The sequence below is a fragment of the Hippocampus zosterae genome, chromosome 8 (assembly GCF_025434085.1).
Source record: "Hippocampus zosterae strain Florida chromosome 8, ASM2543408v3, whole genome shotgun sequence".
NCBI classification, from domain to species: Eukaryota; Metazoa; Chordata; class Actinopteri; order Syngnathiformes; family Syngnathidae; genus Hippocampus; species Hippocampus zosterae.
Window position 1 is genome coordinate 24,003,695 of NC_067458.1, and position 13,704 is coordinate 24,017,398.

General features: G+C 47.7%; 1 protein-coding gene across 4 annotated transcripts; it reads right to left on the reverse strand.

The window, feature by feature from the left end:
- Positions 1-48: 48 nt before the first annotated feature.
- kdm4aa (lysine (K)-specific demethylase 4A, genome duplicate a) lies at positions 49-13,503 on the reverse strand. 4 transcript variants are annotated; one of them, XM_052073837.1, is made up of 22 exons: positions 13,358-13,503; positions 12,267-12,434; positions 12,027-12,202; positions 10,846-10,960; positions 10,574-10,767; positions 10,331-10,380; positions 10,161-10,264; positions 9,904-10,041; positions 9,607-9,809; positions 9,395-9,528; positions 7,679-8,055; positions 6,530-6,617; positions 6,268-6,449; positions 4,865-5,060; positions 4,686-4,762; positions 3,840-3,895; positions 3,653-3,761; positions 3,391-3,579; positions 2,191-2,361; positions 1,986-2,105; positions 1,368-1,460; positions 49-1,245 (listed from the first exon to the last, which is right to left on the reverse strand). In XM_052073837.1, exons 2-22 carry the CDS (start codon positions 12,405-12,407, stop codon positions 1,105-1,107), a joined length of 3,054 nt encoding a protein of 1,017 aa, XP_051929797.1. In that variant the 5' UTR covers positions 12,408-12,434; positions 13,358-13,503; the 3' UTR covers positions 49-1,104. The 4 variants fall into 4 exon arrangements, with proteins under 4 accessions (XP_051929797.1, XP_051929795.1, XP_051929796.1 ...); XM_052073835.1 differs by having other exon boundaries at positions 6,268-6,452; XM_052073836.1 differs by having other exon boundaries at positions 6,530-6,620.
- Between the last annotated feature and the right edge of the window lie 201 nt (positions 13,504-13,704).

Consider the following 13,704-nt stretch of genomic DNA (forward strand, 5'->3'; position numbering starts at 1 on the left):
TTGGCTCAAGACTGGAAATTTGAGATATGAAGAGCAGTTTTTTGGGGTGGGGGGGGGAGCAAACAATTCTTGAAGTTGACTGAACATGAAACAAAGAAGTTCAACTTGCAAAAAACAACAACCCTGCTATCTTAAAAAAAAAAAAAAAAATCTCTCGCCAAAGCTACACAAGCTGCCCTGCTAAAAGTTAAAAGCGCTTTCAATTTAAATTACAAAGTGGAAAGGAAGACGTTAAAAAAAGTAAAATCTTTTTTTTTTTAAAAAAGAAAAAAGTGTGTGGTAGAAAAAATAGCATCTGTGACACATTCGGGGGGGGTGGGGGTCAGAATGACACGTTCGGTTAGCTTAGCTAAGCTTGTTTCATCGCCTTGCTGTCAGTGGAGCTGCTTTTTTTTTTTTTAATGGCATATACATATTTAAATTTTAAATTTCATCTAATATACACGTTTTTAAAAAAATGTATCCGTGACAAGCTAGGCAGGCGGCAAAGCTAACATGGTCATGATTGCTTTATGGATTTTTTTTTGCGGAAAAAAAAATAAAGGCTTTGAAAAGCACCAAGTACTGTACAGGTTTAAAAAAAAACAAACAACTGCGCACAACTGGCCAAAAAAAAAAAAAAAACGGAGCCCCACTCATGGTGCGGGGGTGTATTTAAAATGTTGAAAGATTTTTTGAAAAAAAAAAAAAACATGAGCAGAAAATGCTAATTTGCGTCCAAATTTAACGGGTCTAAGTCAAGTAGGCACCGTCAATTCAGCAAATGGAGCGCACCTTTTTCTCAGTTTCTAGGTGCGCTCCATTTGCTTCACCAGACATCCAAGTTGATATCCATTCCACATTTTGTGCGCAGGTCATGTGGACCATTTGTTCCCAAGTGATGTGTGGGGCTTTCGCAAGTGCATGATGTCAGAGGTGTCCAACGGCGTGAAGACACTTTCCCGGAAACAAATGTGAGGTCAATGAAATGAAATACTTTGCCGGCCTTTTTTTTCTCCTTTTAGAGAGGGAGAAAAAAAAAAATACTGCCCTTACCTCTGTTTAGAAGAATATAAAAAGTCCTGTTTTTTAAAAAATGTTACAAAAAAGGAGTCCCAAGTGGTACTACTCCATAATGGCTCTGTAGATGACCGGTTCGATGTAGTCGCCGCGGTAACGCGAGTTGATGACCCGCTGCCTCTTGGACTCCCGGATGATCTCCTTCCCCTCGAAGATGCCGTCGAAGCGCATGTCCGACGCTTTGGACTGCGCACAAACATGGCGGTGACGTTACGGACTATCCGCTGTCACTTTGTGCGTAGACCACAGCGGTAAAAGTTTGTTCCCAACTGGTGGGGGATCTTGTTCGACGTGGGGCGGCCACTCACCAGCCTGGACTTGACCCTCTTGGGCAGCTCCTCATCCAGCGAGTAGACGTCGTCTCGCTTGGCCGTCAGCTGCGAGCCGTCCTCAAACTCCACCTGCGGGCAGCCGCTCACGTCAAGCGCGTAAAGATTCACTCGTATGATAAGAAGTAAAAAAAACTAAAACTAAAGTAAACAATTCGAACACACAGGGAGTGGAAGGCAGGGGTGTCAAACCCATTTTTGTCGCCGGCCACATTATAATTCCCGTTTTCCTTGGGGGGGGGGGGGGCCATGATGACTGACACTATATAAGGAAGCCAAGAATAACGTTTTATTCAATTAATTGTTTAAAAACTCATTCAGTAGCAGCCAATTCTAGACCAAGTCTAAAAAGACGTTTAAAACCGTCTTTGGGAGTGAATGAGTTCAGTAACTCTAATGAGGGGTCTGGCAACAAGAAAATTTTTACAATACGACACAGATTTGATACACATGAAAATTTGAAGTTTTGGTACACATTTTAGCAAGTGTGGAAGTCGCCATGTTTGATTTGCTTTGGCGGGCCATTTAAAATAATGTGCTGGGCCACATCTGGCCCCCAGGCCTGGAGTTTGACAACAGTTGGGTGGAATTTCCTACCAGGTACATCTGGACGACGCGGGACGCCACAAACTTGGCACCGTAGACCAAGCCGTCCGGCCAGCGCACCTGCACCGCTTCGCCCTGGGGGGGCGGACCCAGCTGGGCGCAGTCGCGGCTCTGCCGGGGGTCAAAGGGCACACGGGCGCTTTGATGCCTTTCCCGCACTCAAGTGTGGGAAAGGCGCGGAAAAAGGAAGACCCACCACGATGTCCTCGGGGAAGAGGTTGTCGCTGAAGGAGCCGTCGTCAAAGTTGACCTGGTAGAAGGTTTCCTTGGAGAGCTGCACCACGTCACACTGGTAGTAGCGTCCGTTCTTGTGCTTGCAGATCACCTTTTGGCCCACCGTCAGCTCCTGCATGGCCGCCTTGTTGCGCTGACGCGCGGGCGAGGCAAAACGCGGACACTCGTTGAGCCACACGCGACTCTTCGAATCGACTACGCGGCCACTACTTGCCAGAAATTCCTTCCGTTTGGGGCTTTTTATCCAAAAAAAAAAGCAGACCGATTTTTTTTGCCCTCAAGATAGAAAGTGATTTTTGGAGAAAAAAAAATTCGTATCATATCATTCAATATCTGGAAAAAGTCTGACAATTCAAGACTTAATATATTTTTCTCGATAATTATTTTTCTGGAGAAAACGCGACTCGAAAAGAAATTGACTGTCGTCTATCAAATACAAGAGAAAATTGACACAAGAGTGTCAGGGTGTGGATGTATATAATAACGATACAAACCAAAAGTTGTAAAAATATCACGGTTAAGGGTAAAGTATGAGCCTTAATGGAGACTTCTTCTTACTTTTTCTTTTCTGATTGATATAAAAATGATTTAGTAGATATAAACACATAACGGGGTAGGACTAGATAAGTTTTTTTACTTCATCCTACTCCCTTGAACATAATAACTGTGTTATAATTATGTTATTATTATTTAATAACATAATACTCCCTTGAACATAATAACTGTGTTGAATGAATTATTACTGTATATGTTTTATGTTCAATAAACAAACAAATGTTTCTACTTTTTTTTTGTTGAAAAAAAAATATTTTTTTAAAGAAATGTCTTGAAAACATAACATTACTTACTGTATTTAAAAAAAAAACATGCTCAATTCAAAATTTCTGGAAACTTTTATCCCCCTTATCAATTTTAAACTATTGTTGTCGTATGACTTTTTTCAATCTTGAACAAAACTACAAGCTTTATACCAAAAAAAAAAAAAAGAGCCATGAATTTATTTATGAATTTATTATTTATTTATTTTATTTGAGTTTTCTCTATTTAAAAAAAAAAAACTACCCTGGAACTATTCTGAAACTCGTCTTGTTTCCTGGCCTAAATGGTACCGTACGTGTCGGAAACACATCCAAAATTCCAAAAGAAACGCCGGCGCGCTGACCTGGATATGCGAGGGTCCTTTGTGTCGGCAGCAAGTGACGTGCACGACGAAGGGCCAGTCGTCGGGCTGCATGAGCACGCCGGCGGCCTGCGCGCACGTCGGGTGGTAGGCGGTGGGGCAGCGCCCGTGCGAACACTGCACGCAGCAGCCCGACGCCTTCTTCATACGCTTTTTGCAGTAGTAACACTTCTGAAAAGACATCGCTCGGTCGTGAAAAAAAAAAACAACTCAAACGTCCGTTCGCCGCATATTCTCTATTCACCAGTTTAAATCTCTGCAGAGGGATGGCGCTCAGATCCACGGGACTTCTCTCCGTGACGTTGACGAAGCGAGCCTCCAGCACGGCCACCGCGCACAGGACGTGCACCCACCTGCCGCGGCGAGCCCCACCCGTTAGCCGTTAGCCCGCGCGTGGGCTAACGGCCGACAAACGCGCAAAACAAACCTACTTATTGTTGTTGGCCTTCTGCAGCGCGCCCCCCCGCAGACAGCACAAGCAGCAGTTCTGAAATGCAGAAAAAAAAAAAAATTAGCTTCCGTATATGTGGACGCATTATTTAGATGTTAGTGATAAATGACAATAAATAAAAAGCACATCCGGAAGCTTTTTGTTTGCTGGAGGTGTGCCCTAATTTTTTTCACTTCTCTCGGGAAAAAAAAAAAAAAAAAAAAAACATGACTATTGACTTTTTAAAATTATGATTTGATGAAAAATCTAATTTAAATTAGTTTAAATTAGTTTTTAAAAAAGAAGCTACATATTCTTTCTGGAAAAACATACACGATATACTTAAAAAAAACTTTTTATATATATATATATATATATATATATATATATATATATATATATATATATATATATTTTTTTTTTAATATATAATATATATAATATTTAATATATTTTTTTTTTAAATATTTTTTTCCCCCCAGAAAACATACAATCTTGAGAAACGTGTTAATCTGGAAAAATAATATTTGGATTTTTTTTTTTTTTTTTTTTGGAAAAGTTTAATTTCTTACATCATAGGAATTAAAATCTTCTAATTACACAACTTGAATCAAGTAGCTGTTGAAAAAAAATATATATAACTGCAAGATATTTTCAGAAAAAATCTGTCTGGAAAACTCAAAATTTTAATATTAAAAAAAAAAAGAAAAAAAACCCACTTAATTCAATATGAGACTAATTCAGTCTTGGACGCCATTTTTTTTCCTCTAAAAATGTTATGATGGCGAAAACATTTTTTTTTTCTGCTTTGTGGTGCGAAATGTTCAGGCTCTGAGGGTGCGCTCACCTCCGTCATGGCGTTGGCTTTGCAGCGGGCGCACTTCCAGTCCTTGCTGACACTGGCAGGATCGACTCCATAACAGCCTGGAGGGGGGGGACAAAATGCCCAGAGGTCACCCTGCCGCCCTCGAGACGGTCACGACGGCGATGACGGCGACGGCGGCGGCGGAGGCGACGCTGACTGACTGGCGTGGACGCGGACGCTGCAGTGCGAGCAGCTGACCAGGAGGCTGGTCCCGTCTTCCTCCAGACGCGGCGTCGCCGGCGGCTCCTCGCACTCCGAGTCTTCCTCGGTGGTGGTGGCGAAGCACGCCTCCGGGATCAGCGGCTTGGTGCGCATGTGCCCGCTGGCGGCCATGACGGGCGCGTTGGTGCCTTCCGTCTGGAAACAGGATGGCGTCACAACTTTTCCGAGCCGCTTGATCCTCACTAGGGTCGCGGGGGGTGCTGGAGCCTATCCCAGCTGTCTCCGGGCAGTCGGCGGGGGACACCCTGAATCGGTTGCCAGCCAATCGCAGGGCACACAGAAACGAACAACCATTCGCACTCACACTCACACCCAGGGACAATTTAGAGTGTTCAATCAGCCTGCCACGCATGTTTTTGGAATGTGGGAGGAAACCGGAGCACCCGGAGAAAACCCACGCAGGCCCGGGGAGAACATGCAAACTCCACACAGGGAGGCCGGAGCTGGAATCGAACCCGGTACCTCTGCACTGTGAAGCCGACGTGCTAACCACTGGACTACCGGGCTGCCCTGATAAATATTAGTCCATCCATTTTTTTTTGGAATGATTATCCTCAGGAGGACCTGCTGGAGCCTCTCCCAGCCGTCTCCGGGCAGTAGGCGGGGGACACCCTGAATCGGTCGCCAGCCAATCGCAGGGCACACAGAGACGAACAACCATTCGCACTCACACTCACACCTAGGGACAATTTAGAGTGTTCAATCAGCCTGCCACGCATGTTTTTTTTGGAATGTGGGAGGAAACCGGAGCACCCGGAGAAAACCCACCCGTGGCAAACTCCACACAGGGAGGCCGGAGCTGGAATCGAACCCGGTACCTCTGCACTGTGAAGCCCACGTGCTAACCACTGGACTACCGGGCCGCCCTTTTCAGAACTACTCTTCTCGAAAAGCACAAGTTGTTTCAAAGAAGATTATAGTCCTGGAAAAATCCAACATTGCTTCTCGCAAGTTTTTTTTTTTTTGGGAGGGGGGAGATGAAGGACACCCCCCCCAAAAAAAAAATCTGACTCTCTTCTCACACAAAAATGTTTTTATATCCAAAAGGTCTATATGTATATAAATCGGATTTATTGAAACAAAATAGGGCAATTTTCTAAGGAAAATAATTTTAAAAAACATTTTTTTGGGGGGGTGGGGGGGTTGAAAAATCTGATTGGTCTCCTGATATTGCAGCATTGTATTCCAAAATAAATGTAACAGTACGATACAAAAAAAATATGACATGGAATTGGTCCAACAGAGCGAGAGAGGAGGGGGCGGGGGGGGGGGGGGGCGGGGGGGGGGAGTAGTAACGGGCGGGATGTTGATGCTGAGGATGAGGACATACTTGAAGTCGTACCTGCTGGTAGGCGACGAAGAGCGAGCAAACGGAGCAATATGGCGGCTTGGAGCCCGCCCTCCTGTTGTACTCGCGCTCCTTCTTCATATTGGGGGGTCGACTCTGCCACAGGTGGGCCAGAGGCTTGGCCCAGCTCTCCCCCTCCAGGCCCCCCAACGCCACAGGGGATGCCTCGTCTGGAGCTTCTTACACACACACACAAACGGACACATGTGACAAATGGAACAGACACACCAAAGGTTTGCGGTTCCCGCGGGTGCACCTTCATCGCCGTCCTTGATGAGCGGGTGATGTCCGGGTAGCTGGCCCAGATCATTGTGCCGCGTGACACCCCGAGCCTCTTCTGACCTCTGCTGATCGCAAACCGTACGGTTATTTGAAAAGGTCTCGTGGAAAAGGTTGCCATCCCCCCCAGGCTTTTTTAGTTTATGCTTCACACTCGCCGCCGGTGCCCGATGTCAATCTCAGTGAGGCCACGCCCTTTTTTATACATTTCAGGAAGAAAAAAAAAACTGAAACATTCAAGCTGATATTTATGCACCGGGATTAGCCCCCCCCCCAAAAAAAAATTTAATAAATAAAAATTTAAAAAATGGGGGGCGGCCCGGTAGTCCAGTGGTTAGCACGTCGGCTTCACAGTGCAGAGGTACCGGGTTCGATTCCAGCTCCGTCCTCCCTGTGTGGAGTTTGCATGTTCTCCCCGGGCCTGCGTGGGTTTTCTCCGGGTGCTCCGGTTTCCTCCCACATTCCAAAAACATGCGTGGCAGGCTGATTGAACACTCTAAATTGTCCCTAGGTGTGAGTGTGAATGGTTATTTGTTTCTGTGTGCCCTGCGATTGGCTGGCAACCGATTCAGGGTGTCCCCCGCCTACTGCCCGGAGACGGCTGGGATAGGCTCCAGCACCCCCCGCTTCCCTAGTGAGGATCAAGCAGCTCGGAAGATGAATGAATGAATGAATGAATAAATTAGGAAAAACTAAACTTTTCATGGCCCGGTAGACCAGTGGTTAGCACGTCGGCTTCACGGTGCAGAGGCACCGGGTTCGATTCCAGGTCCGGCCTCCCTGTGTGGAGTTTGCATGTTCTCCCCGGGCCTGCGTGGGTTTTCTCCGGGTGCTCCGGTTTCCTCCCACATTCCAAAAACATGCGTGGCAGGCTGATTGAACACTCTAAATTGTCCCTAGGTGTGAGTGTGAATGGTTATTTGTTTCTGTGTGCCCTGCGATTGGCTGGCAACCGATTCAGGGTGTCCCCCCCCCTACTGCCCGAAGACAGCTGGGATGGGCTCCAGCACCCCCCGCGACCCTCGTGAGGATCAAGCGGCTCGGAAGATGAATGAATGAATGAATGAATAAAAAAATGGGAAGCTGGGAAAGTTACGGAAAGATGGCTCATATAATCACGACTCACTTTGTTGACGTCTTTGTGGCCCTCGCCGCCATCGTCGTCGTTTTCGTCTTTGGGCGGGGCCTCTTCCTCGGCGTAGTCTCCTTTGGCGTAACTGTGCACGTGCAGGACATCGGCAGGGCTCAGCGTCCTCTGGAACGCTTTGTGTGCCGACCCGCCGCCGCCACCGCCGCCGCCCGGACGGCGGTCCTCCGGCGAGCTCGGCGGCACCGCCTGGCTTTGTGCAGGCTCAGGCGCATGGTTTGCGGCAGGCTCAACCTGCTCCTGCTCGTCGTCTTTCCTTGGCAAACTTTCTTGTCTCTCGGGCGTTTCTTCTTCTTGGTTCTCTTTTTCAATTTCTTCTGTCTTCTGAGGCTCGGACTCCAATTTGACTTTCTGATCTGGGGAAAAATGATCAACAAGATTAGGCCTCCGTTCAACAAGGCACAAAAGGTTTTCGCTGGCGTTTGCGAAGGACGCATTTCCTTGAAGTGCTTGTGTGAAAATATTTTCTGTTAAATTAGAAAAACTAAACTTTTCATTTATAATTTCGGTTGAGGGCGACCCGATAGTCCAGTGGTTAGCACGTCGGCTTCACAGTGCAGAGGCACCGGGTTCGATTCCAGCTCCGGCCTCCCTGTGTGGAGTTTGCATGTTCTCCCCGGGCCTGCGTGGGTTTTCTACGGGTGCTGCGGTTTCCTCCCACATTCCAAAAACATGCGTGGCAGGCTGATTGAACACTCTAAATTGTCCCTAGGTGTGAGTGTGAGTGCGAATGGTTGTTCGTCTCTGTGTGGCCTGTGATTGGCTGGCAACCGATTCAGGGTGTCCCCCCCGCCTACTGCCCGGAGACAGCTGGGATAGGCTCCAGCACCCCCCGCGACCCTAGTGAGGATCAAGCGGCTTGGAAGATGAATGAATGATCCATCCATCCATCCATCCATTTTCGGAGCCGCTTAATCCTCACTAGGGTCGCGGGGGGTGCTGGAGCCTATCCCAGCCGTCTTCGGGCAGTAGGCGGGGGACACCCTGGATCAGTTGCCAGCCAATCGCAGGGCACACAGAGACGAACAACCATTCGCACTCACACCCACACCTAGGGACAATTTAGAGTGTTCAATCAGCCTGCCACGCATGTTTTTGGAATGTGGGAGGAAACCGGAGCACCCGGAGAAAAGCCACGCAGGCCCGGGGAGAACATGCAAACTCCACACAGGGAGGCCGGAGCCGGAATCGAACCCGGTACCTCTGCACTGTGAAGCCGACGTGCTAACCACTGGACTACCGGGCCGCCCTATGAATGAATGAATGAATGAATGAATAAATTAGGAAAAACTAAACTTTTCATTTATAATTTCGGTTGATTTTTTTTTAATGTCAAATTGAACGTATTAGAAAATATGTCATTTAAATTTTTCAAATATAATTCAATTTTAAAAATTTATTCCTTTTTTAAAATTTTTATTTCAACAAATCCAAATTAGGGATAGGCGACTGACTGCCTATACCAGGTTTGGATAACAGGCCCATACTGGTCTTACTTTAACGTATCGGGTACTCATGGAGGTTGCCAATCCCAGCCACTGATACCGAGGCCAAGATAATCTGCCATCGTTGTCGCTAAACTTCAGCAATTTGCCCCATCGTCGTCCGTATCACCAAATAAGGTCTTTGTTCACAACTTTTTGCCGCGGCGTTAAAACAATGTTACATTCAGTCAATCCCAAAATGATTCATTACCGTGCGTGTCCGGCTCGACTCTGACGGGAGCCTCCATCTTGGCCTTCTTGGGCTCCGCCTCCTCTTGAGCCAACTTGCCTTCGATGTCCTCTGCGGCATCGAGCGGTCGCTTCGTGGCTGTCTGAGCCTTCGGGCTGAGGCGCGGACACGTCCGTCGGGACGTCAAGTCAAGACAGGGCGGGATGCCAAGCCGTACCCACGTACTAGCTTACCTAGCGGGCGTGCGGAAGCACTCGCCCGCGTCTTCGCCGGGAGGCGGGCTTTCTTTTCGGAAGACGGCGGCCTCCGGCGTGGGCTGCGCGTGGTCGATGGGAGCGTTGTCCTTGCCCGCCTTCCAAAGCTTGTAGCGCTCCGGCTGGAACTTGCGCACAAACGCGTCCATGGAGATCTTCACCATGTCCTGGCGGCACGAGCACTGCGGCCGGATGAGAAAAGCAGCGCGGCGTTTGAATCCCGCGCGACGATGCGCGTCGTCGAGTCTCCGATGATCGGCCGTGTGCCCGGCATACCAGCGTGGCGTGTTTGCCGTAGTCGATCCAGCGCCGCATGGCAAAGTTGGTGGACTCGGCGCAGTTGAAGCCGTGGTTGAATCCGGCGTGGTAGCTGAACGGGAAGGTGACAATAAACTGGCCCGCTTCCTGCGTCACCTGCGCCGTACGCCGGACCGAAAAAGACGAGCCGAATAAGGGAACAAACATACCGCCGGCGATCCCGCTCTTTTGGATTCATGACGCGTGTTCGCCGAAAAAGCTAACGCGAGCGTCACCTTTTCAAAGGGGATTCCGTACTTCTTGAGGATGGACGGCGAGATCAAGGTCATCTTGTGGCGCAAGAAGGCCTCGCAGCTTTGAGCGTTGCCAGGAAAGAAACCTAGGCGGCAAAAACACATCGGAAGGAACACCTTCCCTCTTTATCAAAATGAAGAGACGTACGTACCCTTGGCAAGACGCTCCAATCTCCTCCCGTATTCCGGCGGGACGGCGTACCTGGTCAGAACGGAACATAAACAACAAATGAACTCGTGACGGGACGAACGATACCGAGGCGTCAGCACGTGTATCGATACGTGTATCGATACGTGTATCGCTTTAACGAAAATAAATCGTGTGACCATTACAGGAAGTGTGTCGGGGGGCAAACAAACAGAGAAGCTTGTGAGAGAACAATGTGGATTCGTACCAGGACTTGGGCTCTCCAAAGTGCAAGTAGTTGACGCTGTAGAGGTCCATGTCCTCCGTGTGCCAGGCAAAGGCAGCCTTCCACATGCCAAAGTAAAGATACGGCGTGTTGACTCCTTTCATCTTCACGCCGCTCTCGTGCTCCGCCGTGTCCAAGATGGTGTCTAGCCGGCCGATGTTCCACTCGCTCACATCCTGCGAAGCCACACAAACGGCTCAGCAAGACCGCCACCCGGTCCAGTCCGCGGCCCCGGACCCGCCCCAGCTACTCACCGGGTCGTAGAGACTCCCGCTGACATCGGCTCCATAAAGTGGCGGATTGAACGTTAGGTTCTTCCAGAACTTACGCTCCAGCTCGTCAAAGTCCACATACTGCGGATGGCAGAACCTAAGGGGGGGTGGAAACGTATTAAGCTTCATATACAGTGAAACCCCGCTATGCGACCACCTCATTTAAACGACCACCTTAAAAATACGACCGGTTTTGTACAGTCCCAAATAGAACGCCTATGTATTTTATTGTATTGAAACCCTAGAAATGAGACCACCCCGGAATTCAGAATTGCGACCGCGATATCCGGTCCCAGGAAGCTATCGCCTCATAATTGCGACCAGGTGTGAAAATGGCAGCAAGCAAGAAGAGAATTGATTTGACCCTACAACAGAAAATTGAAGTTATTCGAGCCAGTGAGCAGCCAGGATCGAGCCAGCGAACATTGGCTGAGCGGTTTGGAGTTGGAAAAACTCAAATCCAAACCATTTTGAAGAAGAAACGGGAGCTCCTAGACGCATAACAAGCAAACGCTAGCTCTTCTAGAAAACGCCTGTGCTACAGAAGTGACTACGACGACGTGGACGAGCTAACTTGGCGATGGTTTCAGAAAGCGCGCAGCCAGAATATCCCTATCAGCGGACAGATGATCCAGGAACAGGCACGAGAATACGCGAAGGAGCTTAAAAAGGACGAAGTCTTTAAAGCGTCCAACGGTTGGCTGGATCGTTTCAAAACAAGGCACAACATTGGAGGCGCTAAGCTGTCAGGAGAGCGAGCCAGCGGTGACATGTAGTTTTTTTTCTCTTGCCTTATACATACATAGACTATTCAAATGCTTAAATTTCTTTTGTGTACAATACAGTTGCATGTACAATCCATCATTTATTACTCATTGTGTGTACATGACGCTACAGTATATTGTTGCATGTGAGCCACATTACTTCTGCATTATCATTACTGCATGCCACTTCAGAAATCAGACCACCCCGAAAATAAGACCACCTTGAGCAGTAACATAGGTGGTCTTATTTCTGAGGTTACACTGTATAATGCTTCTGACTAGAACTGCTGCTGTTTCCAATCGATTCCAGTATCGAATTGGAATACTTTTATACACGTCGGTATAAATAGCATGCAATACAGACTTATTCTACTCTAGCTAATTGTATGCAAAGCTTACTTGTCCAAGTTAGAGGTCTTGCGGAACTCTTGCACGGTCATGGGCTTCTTCTGGATGTTGTACTGTGTGAAGAGTCCCGATTGGCCCGTCACCACCTGCTGGATGGGAGCGGGAATGACCAGCTCATCCATGTCGTCATACGTCTTCCGGGGCTTCCAGCCTTTGGGCGCGATCACCTGCACCGGGAAACGTTGTCAGCGGGACTTTCGACCGGGGAGGAGTGAAATCCACTCGACCTACCTTGGCCATCCCGGCTCGGTGCGCTCCCTGAGACTCCATGTAGGCCACGTAGCGGCGGAAGTCTCGGAAGTCCTCCATAGATGGCGTGAACGTCATGATCCTGCAAGGGGCAGCACCCTGGGTGGAAGAGTCCCCGCTCATCGTGGGATGGCTTCTTTCTGCTGGCAGCTGGAAAATATACCATTTGCAAGTTTTTCCAAAAACAAGCCTGTTGAATGGTAGATTTTTTTTCTCACTTAGACTTGCAAGCAAGTCAAATACAGCCACAAAATTGGTACTGAAACCTACTTTAAAGGAAAACACCAACAGTGTCTCATTTACAGGAAATTAACGCATCACTTTATGATGATACTACATAAGAAACAAAACAAACAGAAATGGCATTTGTTAAGTGAGAGACTGATAAAACTACTTCAGTGTTTTAGATGTTACCTCAAAACGTCGTATGTCGGTACCGTCGAAAGTGGCCTGTGATTTTTTTTCTATCTAACCCAATCGAGCCAAATCCTCTGCTTTAATTTTTTAAACAAAAATAGAGTGTGCTGCGGACAGAAGAACAATTAAGTCCAAAAGTTTCGCCGAGGAAGTAAAAAACAAACGCGAACTAGGTGTCGCTAAAACGCCACACGACCAAAACGTCCAATCGCTAATGAGCCCGCCTCCTTGAGCCGGCCAATTAAACTAAAGTCCAACTCCGATTGGCCGAGGGATGTGTCTGTCAACGACTGTGGCCCAGTTAGAGCAAAGCTCTTCGTGAAAATATTTAGCTAGCTAAACATGCTAACGGTTAAGGACAGCCTGCTTTGCAATATAAAGACAAAATCAACTCGGAAGTCAAAAGAGTCCGAGACGAACGTGAAGCAATACAAAGTATGCGATTAAAAACTCGTCCACGTGTGAGAAGCGGAACGCTTAAAGGAGAAGAATCGCGATTGTGAGCGCCTTGGAAAGTGACAGCTGCCCTCGCTTAGCAAGTTAGCCCAACCCAGCAAACAGCTTGTTGCTTGCCGTCTCTCTACGCTGCAAAACTTGCTTTTGCTCACACTTTCCCGTTGCGCAAACCTCGCGCAAAAGCGTCCAAAATGACTTACGTGTGATGCAACGGGGACGTGACGCTCGGCCTAACAGGCCGCGAGTTAACGTAGTAGAAAGATAGACGCGAAGTCCTGGTAGAAAAGACAGTCCTCCATTACGGCGGTGACGCATGCCCAGTGTGGGTTTGTTTACATGACAAAAGGGGAGGGGCTGTTGAGTCTGACATCCAACCAGAAGGCTCCATGTTTTAATACAGATGATGTGATTGTTTTATGTGCACCAAACTAATTAAGGCAACACACTTAACTGGGTAAATCTATGTGTACATATATTTTTATAAATAATAATTTGGATTACATTCAACTTTTTCATCATACATTTAGACAAATGTATGATGTTACGA